The 20,085-nt window shown below is 41.5% G+C and overlaps 1 protein-coding gene across 1 annotated transcript in view; it reads right to left on the bottom strand.

Annotated features, from left to right (window-relative positions):
- DAB1 (DAB adaptor protein 1) overlaps positions 1-19,640 on the bottom strand; it is a 296,632-nt gene extending 276,992 nt beyond the window's left edge. The window contains exon 1 of the mRNA XM_052637938.1: positions 19,526-19,640. Within this exon, the coding sequence (XP_052493898.1) occupies positions 19,526-19,592 (67 nt within the window). The 5' untranslated portion in view covers positions 19,593-19,640. The remainder of the gene's footprint in view (positions 1-19,525) is intronic.
- Positions 19,641-20,085: the final 445 nt, after the last annotated feature.

Below are 20,085 nucleotides of genomic sequence, written 5' to 3'. Positions count from 1 at the left end.
CAAGGACCTATTGTACAGCACAAGGAACTCAACTCAATGTTCTGCAATAACCGATATGGGAAAACAATCTGACAAATAGATATATGCCTATGTATAACTGAATCACTTTGCTAAATGCCTTAAACCTACATGACACTGTAAACCAACTATAGTACAATATAAAATAAAAATCAGAAACAGAAAGAAATCCATCTGCACCAAGATTATGCTTCCCACAAGCTGTTCCCAGCCAAAAAATAGATCAGGGCAGGAATACTCTGGCCAACCCATTCCCAGGAGATACAGGATTCCTCTGATGAGCGACTTTGGCTCAATGACTCTACAAAGACCTTGTTGATGTCTAAGATGCTTCCACCCATCCTATCTTCCTTCCTTTCCTCTTTGTTTCATATAGGGTCAAACCTGCATTTATGGTCTTAAGGCTCCCTTAGCCTCCTCTGGCTCCCTCTCTCTCTTTTTTTGTTTCAGACACAAGGAAATCTCCTCATGGCCCCATATCCTCATCTCCCATGTCTGACTGGAATCCTACAAATTCTTGACTCCACCAGCTGCTGCTGACACTGTAGCCTGGCAGTGAGCTGAGGCTGCAAGGAGGAACTTCAGGCTCCTGCTACAAATGGAAATGCCTGACACAACAGATGCCCTGGGACCATGTGTTAAAGGTGGGCCCTCCCAGTGTAAATCTTACTCCACTGATTCCCATCACTGAAGGTCCTGGGTACCACAGGTTATTTTCTGAAATGTACCAACCTCTGCAGCCGGCTTTAGAAGGATTTTAGAGATGATTTGCCCCATCAAGATAGATAATCCTTCAACTCTGAAATGGAAGATCATAATGCTTTTGCCAATCTACTCTGATCCCAGAGAAAATGGACCGATAAAAGAAGATGATTTCAAGGTTTAAAGCTACCCCATCGAAGGCAACCTGCTCAAAATTAAAACTCAGCAAGGCATAGTGAGATGACTTTTCAGCTTGTCATTCTTATAAAATAGAGATACTAAATAGGTCCCCAATTTTCTTACTGAAACAAAATTTTCTTTACTGAAAATAAAAATAGAAACTAGTGTGGTGGGCAGAGTTCTAATTGGAAGTGGGAGTTGCATCATTCACTCAGCTTTGGGCCTTGAGCAAGTTGCCTCCCATGAAATGTCAGTTTCCCCCTTCAGAAAGCAATCTGTTATTATTTTGAATGAGTCACAGTAAGCAAAAGATACAACAACCCACAGTACAGAGTAAGTGTTCAATAAATATTAGCTATCACAATATCAATAACAGTGTCATGATCACTGGTTTATCACAAAGATTAACTGAGATTAAGAGTATTTGGCATATTTCAGGCCCTGGGCAAATGTTTACTTTCTCTGAATCTAAACCATGAGTTTCAATACTTAAAAAAAGGAAAAGTGACAACGCAAGTTTCTTCTTTAAGAGGCAGAGGAGGGGAAGGAGGAGGAAAAGAGCTAATATTTAAGTAAGATCTGGTATAGGGTATTTGTCTTCATTTCCTTTCAAGATCTTTATTGCCTTTTTTGTTCGATTGCAAGCAGTTCTGATTCTACTGATAGACATGTGTGCTGTGCTCTCAAGAAGATAAAAAGGGAGAACATAAAATTATGTACACACAAACAATGATGGATGCCAAGGACAGAAAATTTCCAGTAGACCTGGTCTATAAATTGTCATTTAAATTTGCAATTTAAAAACACTGTCTGACTTTTTGATTTAGCTGACTATATATGAGAGACAAATAATGGAATCCTAATAAGCAAGGTTTAAATGACATCTCCAGTCTCCCAGACAGAGAGGGCGATGGGAGAATTCTAAGAAGAGAAATAAATCTACCAAGAATAGGAAAGACGACCAGAACTAAATAGTTGCACTAATCACTTGATGATAGATACCAGGAAAATGTATTTTTGACTGTTTAAAATTCGAATCCTTAACAGGTGAAAGCTAGGTTATCAGCTGAAAAACTCTAAAGTCATTGTGAGGGGACAAGGCTGTGCTTGGTTTTTACATTTCATCACATTAAAATAGATGAACCAAAAAATCAAGGCACCAGGACAATGTATTAAAGTTGATAAGCTGAGGTTAAAAGATTTGAAGGGCAAAAGCACTAGAGCTCAGAGGCCTCCACTGGCAAAGCTCAAGGCCAAGGTTGTACCAGGACAGTGGCCCATGCTGGTGGCCCTCCTACAAAGGGAAGCCCACCCCAAAATCTCTCGGTTTCTTCTCACTGTACGAAATAAGTTACCATGTTCCCTAGGCCACAAAATACGGAAGACAAACACTGCATCAGCTGAAGGAGGAAAAGCAAAATGAATCACTGGCTATTGAAACAGTTCTGTATATGCCCCAACTTCAGCAAGATTTGGCAAAGTTGGGAATGGACCACTGAAGAATGCAACAGTGACAGAAGGGTTGGGAGAGATATTTCCTGAGTAAAAGCTAAAGAAAACGAGATCACTTGGGATTTTTGGAAATGATGACTGTCGAAAGTTTATAACGACATGAAACAGCTTAAAATGTAAGGTTTAGTGAAAAAGCGTGGAATTAAATGCGCAGGAAGATCAAACTAGAAGGTATGTGTTTGCAGGCTTGTGTGCACACACTTTTATGCAGAAAAACTAAAAAAACTGAAAAGATATACACCTGAGTGTTAACTGCTTTCACTCAAAGCTAGGATACGATTTCAGAATCCTCTACACAGTGCTCCAAGCAGCCATTAAAATTGACTGGCTTTGGTGAATTACACAAAATCTATTTGCAATCTATAACTCTGTGAGCAGGGGAAACTACAGTAATCATTATTTTAAAACATCAAAGGAAAACTAATGGAATATAAATTACTGATTCTAGTAAAATGTAGCCCAAAAGCCAAAGAATCACCTCTAATATAGGTTGCTCTGTTGTTCAACACACACTTAATGAGCACATACTATGTACCTGGTCCTATGCATAACAGGAAATGAATAAAATATGTGTGTATATTGAAGGAGATTTTACTCAAGAAGAAGGGGGAGCAAGTTGCTACCCAGTGAGATGTCTGATCCACTGGCCTTCCTTTCACTGGAAGACAGAGTAAGATTTATTTTTCGCAACTGGGGGCTTAAATCTAATAGGTAGATAATGCCTGTAATAATGGGAGATATTTCACAAAGCATTCATTGAATAAAAAAAAGAAATCTGAACTCCAAGAATCTTTATTTAAATCTCACAAACCCTGGGAAGTCCTTGGAAACCTGATTATCTCTGTTTTGGGATTTTAACTTAACTCCAAGGAACTATAATTGCTTCTCAGTTGTCTGCCTTTCATATTAGATTTTAGGGTCTTTAAGCCAGGGACTTGTTTACAATCCTCTTCTGTGGCCAGCATTCTGCCTGGCTTTAGAAAAAGCTCACAAATGGAACGGAGGGAAGAAGGTAGGAAAGAGACAGGGGAGGGGAGAAGAAAGGAAGGAACTTTCAAAGACCTCCCATCCCACCCATGTAGGTCATCACAGAGCATCAACCTGAGCTCTCTGTGCTGTATCCAAAGTCTTGACCTAACTAGCATTCCTGAACATCTGCTCTGTACTAAAGATGACAGCAGGCACCTTCACATACACACCTCATTTAGCTGCTTCTCCCACTGTTTTGAACTCCAGCCAGAACGTTATTTATTAAAAGCTACCAAAGCATGCAGAATTGGAAATCAGACTGCTCAGGTTCAAATCCTCTCTTTGCTGGTTTCCAGCCTTGGACAGGCTACTGAATCTCTATGATTCCAGGTTTCTACATATGAATGTGAAATGTGAAAATAAAATGAGATTAAATATTTAACATGCTGGGCACACCATTTTCTTCCCCCTATAAAAATAGCTTTATTTCCTACAAACTTATATCCCTCCTACTATTTAATCAGAGCCTCAGCCTGGCCAAAAGCCCCTGAATACTCAACTAAGACAGCAGGGACAAGTCTTGCAGAGCTTAGGAAGCAAGGGCTAAAAGCGACCTGAGAGAGTTACACATTTCCCGTCTGCCATCAAGCATCAGGCTACCTTTCCTACGTCCAGCCTGACTTCAGCTCTCACGGCTATCCATCACAGCATCATTGCCATGTCCATCGTCTTTAGCACACGCTTCCATATCTCTGTTAATAAAGGATGTGGGGATAATCATTTCCCCAATGATAGGGGTCCTGATCCTTTTTTAGGATCACATAATAAGGACATTTTTCATTGTTGGAGATAATTCCCCTTCCCGGGCACATTTGTCAAAGGCAGTTTCCAACAGTCCCGTACATCATCCTGAAATACATGATAAGATTCAGGTCTGCTATTCATCATCTGCTGGGCTTCTTCCAATGTGAGTTCCTGCGTGGCTTTTCTTGCCTCTGGTTTAACAATTAGAATGCATGTTCTTCCTAGAGCAGCAGTGCCAGCCAGGAAAGGTTGAAAGACTTAAGTGACCACAGTCCCCAGGTAGAAGGAAGTGAAATCTCTAATGTTGATATAGGAACTCTTTATAAAAGTAAACTGCATATGTCGCCACTGCTTTGCAAGAGCAACCAGACCCCTAGGAAATGAGCTTGCACTGAGGTTCTATTCAATGACCACTGTGGAGAAAACACAGAATATATCAAAAAGGTCCTGTGCTCTGGATCATTTAGACCTGAGTTTAAAATTCTCGCTCTTCCATTCACATGATGAGCCATGCTGAACAAACTTTGAACTTATCTGAGTATGTTTATTCATCTGAAAAATGGGAGTGCTACAGACTTCATAAATCTTTTGGATTCTCATTGCATTCTCTGCCTGCATTGAGTAGTCAACTAATTAATGCCATTTCCCATTCCTCTCAGTGGGAATTCTTTACTAATTCTCCTCCTCTCAACTTTGAGAGGATAAAATGATGCACAAGACACAGTCCCCTCTATCAATCTGGCAAGGAAGAGAAGTCTGTAAGTGAAATGTTAATAGATGGAAGAAAGGTAGGAGAGCTTCATCTAAATTAAAAATGTTCTAAAATGGTATGCTGAAAATCATGGAGAAAGGAAGGTTGAATTACATGCAGGAGGGGGATGCCATCTAGCTGGGTCTCAGAGGATCAGATGAACCTTGAAAGCAAGCAGGAGAGAAGGGGATTTTTTCCAGATTGAAAGGAGAGCTGCTGCAGCAAACTCAAGCATGTTTAGGAGGTTCAAGCAGGTCACCCTGTTCAGAATGTGCCAGGTACATGTAAGGCACATGTAATACCTGCTAAATGGATGCGTGAGACAGAACCACAGGGCTCTTCAGAGCATTCATTCTGAGATTACAGCATTCACTCTGTCTCCCTTCTCCTATTTCTGTTTTCTCCCCGGCAAGCATGAGATTCCAAATAAGGAGCTACCTCAAGGGGTTATTCTGCAAGAGAAAATATATATAAAAGCGTGAATACATTGCCTATGATTCTGTAATTGTGGGCGGAGAGTAGTTACCTTCATCACCATCATCCTCATTAGTATTTCTGATGTGGGGGTGCCCACTGGGAGGTAAACTGAGCCAAGGATACTATTCACGGAACTGGGGCATCTGCAAAATCAGAGCACCTGTTCCAAATTCAGATCAAAATGTATTTTAATTTATATGCAGCCAAAATCCTTCAAGTACACCTCATCCTGAACTCTGCGAAAACTGGAAAACATCTGGAAAGCCTGGACTCTCTGGCATCCTCGTAAAGAAAGCAAAATGTTTCCTTCTCAGCTTCTAGAACCCTTATAGATAGCAACCTTTCACACACCACAGTCACAAGGGGTAAAGTGCTGGGGCTTCTATGCTTTGCTAACTCCCTTTCTGCCTCCACCACGTGGTCTACTATCACTCCTTTATGCCGCCGAGGCCATCTCAGCCCAATGGTGTGACTACTGGAATCTGTAGGAAGATGTCTTTCAGTGTAAGTATCACTAGGTAATTAACAAGAGGACACTCATTCAGTAGGGAGAAGTTCAGTCCACTGTTCAGCACAGGCACAGGCTCTGCGATCAGAGAGATTAAGGTGCAAATGTGTCCCTAACTTGTCACATGCTGTGTGATCTCAAGCAAGTTGTTCATCAATCTGAGCCTCAGTTGCTTCTCATGAAATAAGGGGATGCTTGTGTTCAAGCTTAAATGAGACATCTCCACCCGACCCTCACCTCTCCCTTTGACCTACGGGTGCTCTCTTGATGGACTGGGCAGAAACATGTAATCCTGCACCATGCTGTACTCTGACCATCCCAGAAACTGTCACTATAGGATGGGGTTGCTCACATCCTGACACACCTGGGGCTTTCTTTGTCTGCTCAGAAAATCCACACAGATAATAAAACCGCATGCTCTGGGCCACTTACTGAATATCTGCAAAGATGAAGACTCTCAGACACTGGGCAGGACTGTAACTTTACCTGACTCATAGAAATCAGAGGGCTAATATGACGGGCTTCGTTCTTCCAAACATCAAAATTCAAGCCCAGCCACTGCCAGAGGCAGCACACTGAGCTTAATGAAGCAGTGGGATGAACTAATATGGCAAATCTTATAGCTCTTACTACCAATATGGCCCACATCATGCTGAATTATAGCACCAGACATGATTGGACACACATTGCAAAAGGGAGAGGTGGTTCACTGAATAGGAGGAATTTTCAGTGCAACATAATAAGAATCTCTAGAGCAAGCTCTTAAGGGAAATGTTTATGGTTTTAAATTTTCTTTCTGCTTGTGCAAATCATTCTCCCCCACACTTTATGATAATTAATTCAACAAACATCTAATGAATGCCTACCATGCTCCAAATGCTGTGCTGGGAACTCATAGTTAGTGGCAGAGGCAGAGAAATAAACAAAAAAGTGTAAGAAAAATGCGGTAGATGTGATGATTTGAATAAATGAAGTATGCTGTAAGAGCCTTCACAAATCGAGGCATGAGAGGCTTTTTTAGTCATTCATTCACTTATTCATTCAACAAGGCTGCACACCTACATCTTCCAACACTGTGCTTAGTGGTAAAAGTGAAGTTAGAAGCTTGCCTGATGGCTCAGTGGTAAAGAATCTGCCTGCCAATGCAGGAAAAATGAGTTTGATCCCTGGTAAGAGAAGATCCCATGTGCCATGGAGCAACTAAGCCCAGTCACCACAGCTATTGAGCATGTGCTCTATAGCCTGGGAAACACAGCTACGGAAGCCCAAGCGCCCTAGAGTCCACGCTCTACAACAAGAGAAGCCTCCGCAACGAAAGCTCAAGTACTGCAACCAGAGTAGCTCCCTGCTGGTCACGACTAGAGAAAAGCCTGCTGCAACAAAGATCCAGCACATCCAAAAATAAATAAAATTTTTAAATTATGATTATTCTTTTTAAACTGAAGCCAGATGGAGTTCCTGCACTCATAGAACTCCCAGCGTACAGAGGGATAAAGAGGAACTGAAAGATGATTAAAACCATGTATTAAGATGGGCAAAATGAGGGGCTTTGTGAGCACACAGACTGGTCATGATCACAACTGGGGATCGCATTGGGTGGGTTGCATTGGGTCCCCCGAATATTTCCAGGGATGTAATAGCTAACTTGAAGCTAAAGCAGAAGTGGAGTTGCTTTGAAGAGAATTATTTTTAAGCACTATTCTTGGAAGAAGAAAAAACATTTGCAAAATTCCAAATGCAAAATATATCATGGTACGATCAGGAAACTGAAATGAATTCTGTTAAGCCAGGGAGTGGAGTATCATTCTGGAAGAGTGGTAAGGAATGTGACTGGAAAGATAAGAAGGGGACAGGCCAGGCAGGGCTTCCCTGAAGCCCTGATAAACCTCGTGGACTTTATCCTGAGGGCAGTGGGGACCGTTCACAGAAGGGTCTGAAGCAAAGGTCAGAACTGATCAGATCCTCCCATTAGTGAGCAGTGTCAGGAAGAGCTTGGAGATAGATGATTCTGAAAACCTGAGGACTGCTCAGGAGGGTGATGGGATGGTCTGGATGACAGATGAAGGCAGCCCAAACTATCCTGAGGAGAGGGGGAGTGTGGAGAGAGAGGATGAGTGGATTTGAGAGATATTTAGGAGGTTGCAGGAACTAATATCATTGATTAATTCATCGAGGGCACTTGGAAGCTTGAAGTGTCAAGGACGATGGATCTGTCAAATGGTTGCCGGGTTCTGAAGGAAGACCAAGTCAGTCCAGAGAACAGGGTGAGAAAGATGATCCAAGTGAGGGAGCAGCATGCATGAAAGTAGCAGAAGTGCGTCCTGAGACCAGGGCTCTGATGGTGCAGGATGGGGAGAGAAAAAGGGACAGAGAGGCATGGACCAGGTCTCAGAGGCTGGCTTCCTGCTCTGCCTGCTGCAGCTTGCTCTGCTGGGGTTACAAAATATGTTCATGGAGGAGAGCAGGTGTGCAGCGGGATCTGAAAAAAACCGACTTTCTAAAGAAACCAGTTAGAATAAAGTCACCAATGAAGCCAGAAACGAATTTATCTTCAGGGAATGGCCACAGTGGGTGAGGCGTCCTGTAATAAGTTCAAGGCCATGTGCTTGTGGGGAATACAGAAGACTCTGCCTACTGCATGTAACGTGATACAGCAGTCTTTCCATAAAAACTAGACTTTGGGTCCCAAAATGGTGTTTCCTCCTTTTCAAACTCTTTAGCCCAAGAACTTCATGGACCAACCCCAGAGAAATGTATGTTGTCTTGCTACTAAATCCTTGAATCCTTGACACTGAATTTCCAAAGCCTGTAAATCACACCACCAGTAGAGTGATTAGCTCACCAAGATCCAACTCTGAGAAAACAAAATGGTGCCATAAATTGACTTCAAGTGGCTAACCTGTTTCTATGTCCATCCCCCCAAAAGAGTGTAGCCCTTTTTCACATTTCCCACCTCCCACAGCAAGGCACAGGGCCAACGCGTGTGTTTAGAGGGCACCAACTTACACATCAGACAAACTCGTTAGTGCATTCCAGCTAGTGTAGACCAGCTATATGACCTCGGGCAAGTCCCTTGATCTCTCTGAACACTATTTTCTTATGTGTTCCATGGGGCAATGTAAGGTTGGGGCTCATTGGGGACAATTTATCTAAAATGGTTAGCATGCAGGAAACACACAAGAAACGATGGTTATTAATGAATGTAGCTTGACAACATGGTCCATTTTCCCTTGTATTTCCTGTCTAACTTCCCAGTTATTCTTGGAAAAAGCATCCTTTTGAAGACTGACCAGTATGTTTTTTTCACTGCCTGATTACCCCCATGCACCTCTGGAAAAAGGGTACCTTCTACGTTTTTTTAATATTCTGCAGCACTAAGAAAAAGGTCACCTTTCAGGCAGGCAGCTGGGGGGCCAGAGGGGAAAGGGAAAATTTCCTTGAGTCTGTATACAGAGAACTGTTAAGTGTTTTATATTTTTGACTCATATAATAGTCATTACAACACTTTAGGACAGGTATTATTACCTCCATTTTAAGGTGAAGGAGCTGAGACTTGAAACAATTAAGCAGTTAGCCTGAGAGATACATGTAGTAAAGGTGCTGAGCCTTGACTGCACATTTCAGTCTGTCTGATTCTAAAGCATGAGCTCTTCCAGGAGGCTTCAACACAAAAGAGGGAGCAAACACACGAAGAGCTTAATCCTAAGAAGGGAAGTTGTTGATAATCTATAACCTCAAGCAACACCATCCAGGGAGTTATTCCTGACTTCCAGCTCTGTCTCCACCACTGACTGACTGAGTGACTAACGGGGCAAGTCATTCTTCTCTTAAGAACACATCTTGAAAGAGAGGCTCTTCCAGCCCCCAAACACTAATTCCTTCTAAACTTTCCTGTACTTCTAGACAAGTTATTCATGTTTTAATGTACATAGACATCTGGAGTATCATGTTACTTATATTAAGCCGAAATCCACCTGCTTTGGGTCAGGAAAGCAGTGAAAAAAGTTTTCATAATTTCAGTTGAGTTCAGTTCAGTCGCTCAGTCGTGTCTGACTCTTTGCGACCCCATGAATCGCAGCACGCCAGGCCTCCCTGTCTATCACCATCTCCCGGAGTTCACTCAGACTCACGTCCATCGAGTCGGTGATGCCATCCAGCCATCTCATCCTCTGTCGTCCCCTTCTCCTCCTGCCCCCAATCCCTCCCAGCATCACAGTCTTTTCCAGTGAGTCAACTCTTTGCATGAGGTGGCCAAAGTACTGGAGTTTCAGCTTTAGCATCATTCCTTCCAAAGAAATGCCAGGGCTGATCTCCTTCAGAATGGACTGGTTGGATCGCCTTGCAGTCCAAGGGACTCTCAAGAGTCTTCTCCAAAACCACAATTCAAAAGCATCAATTCTTCGGCACTCAGCCTTCTTCACAGTCCAAGTATTTTACTTGGTAAATATAAATTGGAGTAAAAATTAACACAAAATTTATGAATAGTAACAGATGGAAATGAAGAAAAGTAGCAACATGGAAACATATATATATGTGTTTGGTTTTGTTTTTTTTTTCTGAAAGATACATGCACGTATGGGTACTCAGTTAGGTCCTACTCTTTTTGACCCCATGGACTGTAGCCTGCCAGGCTCCTCTGTCCATGAGATTTCCCAGGCAAGAATACTGGAGTGGGTTGCTATTTCCTCCTCTAGGGGATCTTCCTGACCCAGGGATCGAACGTACATCTTCTGCACTGCAGGTGGATTCTTTACCACTGAGCCACAAGGATGAGTCCCACAGAAGTCCGAAGAGCCTCCCCTCAGGCAGAAGTTCTTAGGCTATAGGTACTGGCTGGAGCCCAAATCTCCTTCTCCAGTGTCTCTGTCCCCCGGCTCCAATTCCAGAACACCAAGCTCCCACTGGGCTCATGGCTAGGACTGAATAAACATTTGCAGACAAAGTAATTAATGACATATGCCTCTTCTACATGTCACACATGGAAAATATAAGTTCTACATCCACTGAACGCCTGTGGAAAGTAAGGCTCAAAGTGTGGAAGTGACTTGCCTGGAGATGAACAACAAGAGAGCGGGGGGTCTGGGGTACAAACACAAATTCAAGGTCTTGATGACCCCAAATCTGCCTCCCTGCAGGATAAAAGCAGCAGACAAAAGTGATGGAATAGCAGCTCTCTCTGCACCAAAGGGCTGATAAGACTTTCCAAATTTACTCTCCCAAGGTCCTAAGGACCAGTGGGATAATAAATATGAAAGTTTATGAGCTTCTAAGTGGTAAGCCAGTTATTATTAACAGAGTTCTTTCCCAGGACTCACCAGTCAGTGGAGGGATTAGGACCCTGAGCATGCCATTCTTGAAACCATTCCTTTGCACAACTGACAGAAATTTTCTAAGAAACCTCCCCAAAGTCTGCACAGCTACTGAGGCACACAGCTAGGGTTCAAACACAGTTTGGGAGGAAATAATCAGGTAGCATGTTGCTGTGTCACTGTTCTTCATCAATTATCCTTGAGAAGAGCTCCAAAATAAATATAAGGAAAGTGACTAAGTTTATGTCCAAGTGTTTCTATAAAATAGGGAGAAAATACTAACCCGTGATCTCAGAAGGAAGAGGACAAAAAAGCTAACCCTGACCATATTGCAGATCCCAAGCTGGCCCTTTATCCAAGATAATTTCACTCACCTTTCCGATAAACAAGCAGAGTAGTAATACCCACCATCTCCCCCTACACACACACTTGAATCACACACTTAAAGACAAGGGTCAATGGAGCTAAATTCTGGTTACACAATAGATAAGAACAAGAGTTACAGAGGAAAAACCAGGTCTGCTGGACTCCACAATTAGCACTCTTCCACGACACTAAGCTTCCAGATGGCACTCACTAAAGTCACCCCCAGATATGTCTGTTAAGGCTGGGACCCACTCCTCTACCACAGTCTTCTACTGGGTGTCCTAAGGCCAGGATCACCACAGACTGTGTCAGCTGACCCTCTCCCTTTAACAGCAGATAATGAACCTGAAAGTATACGTTCTTTCTTTCTGGTCCTCCATCAAATTCCACTCCCAGAATAAGCACCTCTGACAAGCTGCATGTCTAGTGATACAATCCAATAACAATGAAATGACTTGATTTCTCACTACTTTCATCCCCTCCTTATGTGAACTATGAATACTCTAGTTGCATCTCATACATGGCCTGTCTAGAAACTCATTGTGTGGTGAAATATGCTCCAGTGTGACTTGTTTGTGCATCTGTCTGACTTACTTTCAACAGCCTGGGTCACAGAACTAGGCTGAAAGGGTTCTGAAGAATTATTAATGGCCTATTAACATTCTTTATGCTGCTGTTTGTCATGATAGATGTCTCACATTGCCAGGTGTTTTTTTTTTTAGGAAGCAAAATGTCTGCCTCACCAACCATCTAAATCTTGCCAAGAAAAGAAAAACGTTTCCATTCTGTAATACCAGGTAGTAAAATGAGAAATACACTTATGATAGAATGTCAAATGACAAAGCAGCATGTAAAATCATATGAACAGCATAATCTCAAGTATATATATTACCCCGGAAAGTCAGTTCAGAAGGAAGTAACTTCGAATGTTAATAAGTTATTTTTAATTTTTAGGATTATGCATGCGTACCTTGTCTTTTCTAGTTTTCAGTAATAGGCATCTATAACTTTTTAAAATTCTAATGAAACTATCAAAAACGAAAAAAAATATTTATTGTTCATAAAGAAGTCTAAACTTATTGTGTTTCCTTACCACCAATATCATTATGTAAGGTTATTAAACTTGACCTATGTCAGGCACAAAGATTGTTCAAGAAAAGAAAAATATATACCAACCTTGCTGATGAATATAAATAACAAAATATTAAGTAAAACATCAAACTAAAACCACAGGGCTTGTAAAATAAGATATCATAAACACAAATGAGGATTAGAAAATCTATCAGTGAAATAAGTGATTTATTACTGATTTTAAACTAAACGAAAAAATACATGTATAATCATTGAAATGAATATAGAAAAAGCATCATAAACTTCAACATGAAAATTCAAGACTTAAAAAATAATTCCCAGAAATGATAAATGAAGGGGAACTAATAATGAATATTAAAAAAACTTAAATATCACACTTACAGGTAATTTAAGGCATTTCCATTAACTTAAGAAAAAGTTAAGGATACCTCATTTCAGTTCAGTTCAGTCGCTCAGTCGTGTCCAACTCTTTGCGACCTCATGAATTGCAGCACACCAGACCTCCCTGTCCATCACCAACTCCCGGAGTTCACTCAGACTCACATCCATCGAGTCCGTGATGCCATCCAGCCATCTCATCCTCTGTCGTCCCCTTCTCCTCCTGCCCCCAATCCCTCCCAGCATCACAGTCTTTTCCAATGAGTCAACTCTTCGCATGAGGTGGCCAAAGTACTAGAGTTTCAGCGTTAGCATCATTCCTTCCAAAGAAATCCCAGGGCTGATCTCCTTTAGAATGGACTGGTTGGATCTCCTGCAGTCCATGGGAGTCTCAAGAGTCTTCTCCAATACCACAGTTCAAAAGCGTCAATTCTTTGGCGCTCAGCCTTCTTCACAGTCCAACTCTCACATCAATACATGACCACAGGAAAAAACATAGCCTTGACTAGACGGACCTTAGTCGGCAAAGTAATGTCTCTGCTTTTGAATATGTTATCTAGGTTGGTCGTAACTTTTCTTCCAAGGAGTAAGCATCTTTTAATTTCATGGCTGCAGTCACCACCTGCAGTGATTTTGGAGCCCCCCAAAATAAAGTCTGACACTGTTTCCACTGTTTCCCCGTCTATTTCCCATGAAGTGATGGGACCAGATGTCATGACCTACTCTCTACTAAATATCATAGTAATGATTCTTTACAACTCCCCCCCCCGCCCCCACCCCAGACTGTAGCCCACCAGGGTCCTCTGTCCATGGAATTCTCCAGGCAAGAATAATAGACTGGGTTGCCAATCCCTTCTCTAGGGGATCTTCCCAATCCAAGAACTGAATCCAGGTATCCTGCAGTACAGGCAGATTCTTTATCATGTGAGTCACCAGGCAAGTCTTTTGTACTACTAGGCTGAGACAATGTAATAAAATAAGAAAAAGAACAAATATTTAAAGATTGGGAAGAATCCTGAAACTTACTTATAAGGTTATTTATATACTGCTTCATGAGAAAATCAAAGAGGAATCATAGAAAAATATTACTAAAAAAGTTTAGTAACACTATTATATTCAAGATTCAAGACCAATGAATATATAAACTACTTACTTCCTTTTAAAGTTCTACTTATTTTGGCCCAGCTAGCAACATTTGTTTAATGGAATCCTTATATAATCTCATAGCCGAAACTAAAGAACAGGAAATGAATTAATCCTATTACCAGCACATTCTTGTTCTCTCTTTTTAATGTATATGTGTGCTTTCCTGTGCCTTGGTCCAGACAAGGGTATCAAGAATAGAAACTGCTATGGCAAGAGTGAATGTCGACATTCTAGGAATCAGAACTAAAATGGACTGGAATGGGTGAATTTAACCCAGATGACCATTATATCTACTACTGCAGGCAGGAATCCCTTAGAAGAAATGGAGTAGCCATCATGATCAACAAAAGGGTCTGAAATGCAGCACTTGGATGCAATCTCAAAAATGACAGGATGATCTCTGTTCGCTTCCAAGGCAAACCATTCAATATCACCATCCAAGTCTATGCCCCAAACCAGTAATACTGAAGAAGCTGAAGTTGAATGGTTCTATGAAAACCTACAAGACCTTTTAGAACTAACACCCAAAAAAGATGTCCTTTTCATTATAGGGGACTGGAATGCAAAAGTAGGAAGACAAGAAACACCTGAGGTAACAGGCAAATTTGGCCTTGGAATGCAGAATGAAGCAGGGCAAAGACTAATAGAGTTTTGCCAAGAGAACGCACTGATCATAGCAAACACCCTCTTCCAACAACACAAGAGAAGACTCTACACATGGACATCACCAGATGGTCAACACCGAAATCAGATTGATTATATTATTTTCAGCCAAAAATGGAGAAGCTCTATACAGTCAGCAAAAACAAGACCGGGAGCTGACTGTGGTTCAGATCATGAACTCCTTATAGCCAAATTCAGACTTAAGCTGAAGAAAGTAGGGAAAACTACTAGACCATTCAGGTATAACCTATATCAAACCCCTTATGTTTATACAGTGGAAGTGAGAAATAGATTTAAAGGACTAGATCTGATAGATAGAGTGCCTGATGAACTATGGACAGAGGTTTGTGACACTGTACAGGAGACAGGAATCAAGACCATGCCCATGAAAAGAAATGCAAAAAAGCAAAATGGCTGTCTGGGGAGGCCTTACAAATAGCTGTGAAAAGAAGAGAAGTAAAAAGCAAAGGAGAAAAGGAAAGATACAAGCATCTGAATGCAGAGTTCCAAAGAATAGCAAGAAGAGATAAGAAAGCCTTCCTCAGTGATCAATGCAAAGAAATAGAGGAAAACAACAGAATGGGAAAGACTAGAGATCTCTTCAAGAACATTAGAGATACCAAGGGAACATTTCATGCAAAGATGGGCTTGATAAAGGACAGAAATGGTATGGACCTAACAGAAGTAGAAGATATCAAGAAGAGGTGGCAAGGATACACAGAAGAACTGTACAAAAAAGATCTTCATGACTAAGATAATCACGATGGTGTGGTCACTCACCTAGAGCCAGACATCCTGGAATGTCAAGTCAAGTGGGCCTTAGAAAGCATCACTACAAACAAAGCTAGTGGAGGTGATGGACTTCCAGTTGAGCTCTTTCAAATCCTGAAAGATGATGCTGTGAAAGTGCTGCACTCAATATGCCAGCAAATTTGGAAAACTCAGCAGTGGCCACAGGACTGGAAAGGTCAGTTTTCATTCCAATCCCAAAGAAAGGCAATGCCAAAGAATGCTCAAACTACCACACAGTTGCACTCATCTCACATGCTAGTAAAGTAATGCTCAAAATTCTCCAAGCCAGGCTTCAGCAATACATGAACCATGAACTTCCAGATGTTCAAGCTGGTTTTAGAAAAGGAGAGGAACGAGAAATCAAATTGTCAACATCGGCTGGATCATGGAAAAAGCAAGAGAGTTCCAGAAAAACATCTATTTCTGCTTTCTTGACTATGCCAAAGCCTTTGACTGTGTGGATCACAATCAACTGTGGAAAATTCTTCAATAGGTGGGAATACCAGACCACCTGACCTGCCTCTTGAGAAATCTGCATGCAGGTCAGGAAGCAACAGTGAGAACTGGACATGGAACAACAGACTGGTTCCAAATAGGAAAAGGAGTACATCAAGGCTGTATATTGTCACCCTGCTTATTTTGCTTATATGCAGAGTACATCATGAGAAATGCTAGGCTGGAAGAAGCACAAGCTGGAATCAAGATTGCCGGGAGAAGTATCAATAACCTCAGATATGCAGATGACACCACCCTCATGGCAGAAAGTGAAGAGGAAGTAAGAAGCCTCTTGATGAAAGTGAGAGAGCAGAGTGAAAAAGTTGGCTTAAAACTCAACATTCAGAAAACGAAGATAATGGTATCTGGTCCCATCACTTCATGGGAAATAGATGAGGAAACAGTGTCAGACTTTCTTTTTTGGGGCTCCAAAATCACTGCAGATGGTGACTGTAGCCATGAAATTCAAAGGCATTTACTCCTTGGAAGAAAAGTTGTGACCAACCTATATGGCATATTGAAAAGCAGAGACATTACTTTGCCAACAAAGGTCCGTCTAGTCAAGGCTATGGTTTTTTTAGTAGCCATGTATGGCTGTGAGAGTTGGACTGTGAAGAAAGCTGAGCACCAAAGAATTGATGCTTTTGAACTGTGGTGTTGGAGAAGGCTCTTGAGAGTCCCTTGGACTGCAAGGAGATCCAACCAGTCCATTCTAAAAGAGGTCAGTCCTGGGTGTCCTTTGGAGGGAACGATGCTAAAGCTGAAACTCTAGTACTTTGGCCACTTCATGCGAAGACTTGACTCACTGGAAAAGACTCTGATGCTGGGAGGGACTGGGGGCAGGAGGAGAAGGGGACGACAGAGGATGAGATGGCTGGATGGCATCACTGACTCAATGGACGTGAGTCTGAGTGAACTTCAGGAGTTGGTGATGGACAGGGAGGCCTGGCGTGCTGCGATTCATGGGGTTGCACAAAGTCAGATACAACTGAGCAACTGAACTGAACTGAACACTGTTGCATAATTACAAATAATTGTAAAGTCTTGTTCTGGACAAATCAGCTATATACTTTTTACGATCGCCTTGGGTAAGAGAAAACAATGTGATAATTCTGATAAAGATGAGAAAGAAGGGGAGGGTGGAATGGAAAAGGCAGAAGAGAAACATGAAAAAGAAGGCATAGGTGGGAAAGATGGAGAAAGATGACAGGGAAAGAAGATGAGAAGAAGGAAGGAGAAGAGGAGGGGGAAACGGGAAGAAGAGAAGATTACAGATAAACTTTTTTGAGTTTTTAACATATGCCAAGTTCTATATTATGTGTTTTATTTGCCTTATTTCAATTAATCTTCCTAGTGAGCCTTTGAGCTTTATAATATTCCATCTTCATTTTAAGGGAAAGGAAACTGAATCTCAGAGAAGTGAAGTCACATGCTAAGGTCACGCAGTTTGGAAGTAATATAGCAGAATCTGAACACAGGTCTGCCTGCCCAGACTTCATAGTATTAGCCACTCACTAGAGGATACTCTCTGCACAGGTACTCTGTTGACTTTAGACCTACCAAAGACGTGAAGATGAGGAGTTCAAAAGGTCACCTTCACAGTCCCATTCCAAATCTTCAACTAAGCCAATGTTCTGAAAAACCTGAATCCTCTCTTTAGAATGCTGCAGCTTTTATGTATTTAAATTAAGAATGAAAAGATATGCATTAAGTACAATTCTAATGTATTAAGCATTCAAGCGCATACATTTAGTGGAAAGGTTAAATTTGAAGCAAAAATATAACTTGTCCGTTTCCAGTGATAAAGCATTTGAATTCTAGTACATACCAGGCTCTGCAATAATTTTTTTTCCCTGTAGCAGTCCTCCTAAGACCTGTTCTCTCACTTGCTTTCCTTCTATTATTCTTATACTCTCATGCAGAAAAAGCAAGGCTTATATTAGGTTTTAAAGGATAAAATAGACTTCTTCCAAAATACCTGTGTTTCAAATAAACATCTAAAGCAAAATTTATAGTCCTTCTTAGGGTTCTGACTGTCCAAGAACTGCATATATATTACATTTATGTCCTTTGCTTCCTACGGAGCATCAGACAATGCCATCAGAAAACATGACTGGGCAGGCATGGCTATGTCTCAGACAAATCACTGCCTATACAAAGCAACCAACGACAGCTTGTTTGCAGTCCCATACTGACAGATTTTAAGACTTGAAAGAGAGTTCTATTAATCCTCTTACACACAGTCTTAAAGACAGGGAGGAAAAGAGAAGACACAGACAGAAAACACACACCACACCACAGACACACACACATATACACCAAGCAACAAGTTGCTGACATCTAATTATAACAAGGAGACATGGTCATAAAGCCATAGGAACAAATCCTCCAAAAATCATGAACAGCAATAGAATCATTCTGTTATCACACTATGCACGCCAGTCTTCTCTACCAGATGCCTGTGTGCCTTCTCTATGTCAGACACTTTCTAATTGCTGGGAGTTAAAAGGGTGAACAAGAGATCCAGCTCTGAAGGGATGTATAGTACAGCTCTCCAGTGAAAATACAGGGTGTTTTTAATAAAGTGAGCTAATACAGTGCTGGTCAAACAAAAGAAGTAACCCAATTTGGGGAGTAAGGAGAGGCCCTTCAGGAGCCCTTCTAAGCTCAACCCTGAAAAATAAGGAGGAGAAGGTCAGTCTAAGAAAAAGTGGAGAGCAACAAGAGGATCTGGGGCTTAACTGATAGCCTAGGTGCTCTCAAAATCTGGTCTCTGAACTACCAGCATCTGCATCATCTGAGAACTTGTTATAAATGCATCTTGGGCCCCATCCTAGACCTAGTGAACCAAACACTCCAGGAACAAGACTCCGCAGTCTGTATTTTAACAAATTTCTATGTCACGCTTGCATGCCTGGAGTTCGAGAATCACTGGCATTGGGCTAGACAAAAAGTTTGTTCGTTACGTAAGACTTAAAGAAGAATCTGAACAAACTTTTTGACAAACCTAATATATTCAAATGTGAACTACAAGACACAGAATGTCTGGAATGCAAATAGGGTTGGGTGGGGATGTGGTGCAGATTTAGGCAGTGATATTGCTAGAGGGATGGACAGATAGGTAGAAGCCAGGTTAAGTAGGGCCTTGCATATTATGAAGATTTTTTTTTTTTTTTTTGGACTTTACCCAGAGAAGGATGAGCCATTAAAACATGATACTGTAAATAAAAAAGACACCAAATAATGCTGGTGACTCTAAAACTATATGCAATCACAAAGATAGTACCAAGTACTATTCCAAAGACCGAAAACCCACTCCTGCACAATAAGTAGCCATTGGGAAAGGAACAGATTGAGCCCTACCTTTCTTTCTGGAGTCTTTCTTGGCGCTGGTTTTCACAGCTACTTGAAGTTCTGTCTCAGTTGACATCCTACTAAATCCTTAGTCCACTTCACACAGATCCCGGGCCTTGGCCAGGCTCATTGAGGACTCCTCGTCAAGAAAATGACTCCTTTCAGAAACGACACCCCGAGTTGCACATTTCATTCACTCCTTCCGAGCGCTGCAAATCAAGAGAAGAGAATACTAAGAATAACCACCCTGGTGAAATCAGAAATTAGAAGGGCAAAAAAAACTGTCAAACATACAAAAACAGGAAAACCTTGGTCTCCATGTATAAACGGCCCACATGGTTTCATTAAGCCATTGACAGGGCTCATATGCTCTCAAACAAAGAGCTTGAGAGGCCTTATTTGCAAAACTCAAACTAGAAAACACACAGCAGATCTTTAAAACACTGGACTTTCAAGAAAAGCAAAATTCAATGCTTTATTTTCCATGTTCCTTATTGTCAAGCATGGAAAACCACCCAGAAAAGGCAGCACAGGCGTATTTCCTGAGCAGCTCCGTGGAGGCATTTCCA

This window comes from Budorcas taxicolor, chromosome 3, assembly GCF_023091745.1.
Source record: "Budorcas taxicolor isolate Tak-1 chromosome 3, Takin1.1, whole genome shotgun sequence".
Classification (NCBI taxonomy): Eukaryota; Metazoa; Chordata; class Mammalia; order Artiodactyla; family Bovidae; genus Budorcas; species Budorcas taxicolor.
The sequence above is the reverse complement of the archived record's forward strand: the minus strand, read 5'-3'. Positions and strand labels throughout refer to the sequence as shown.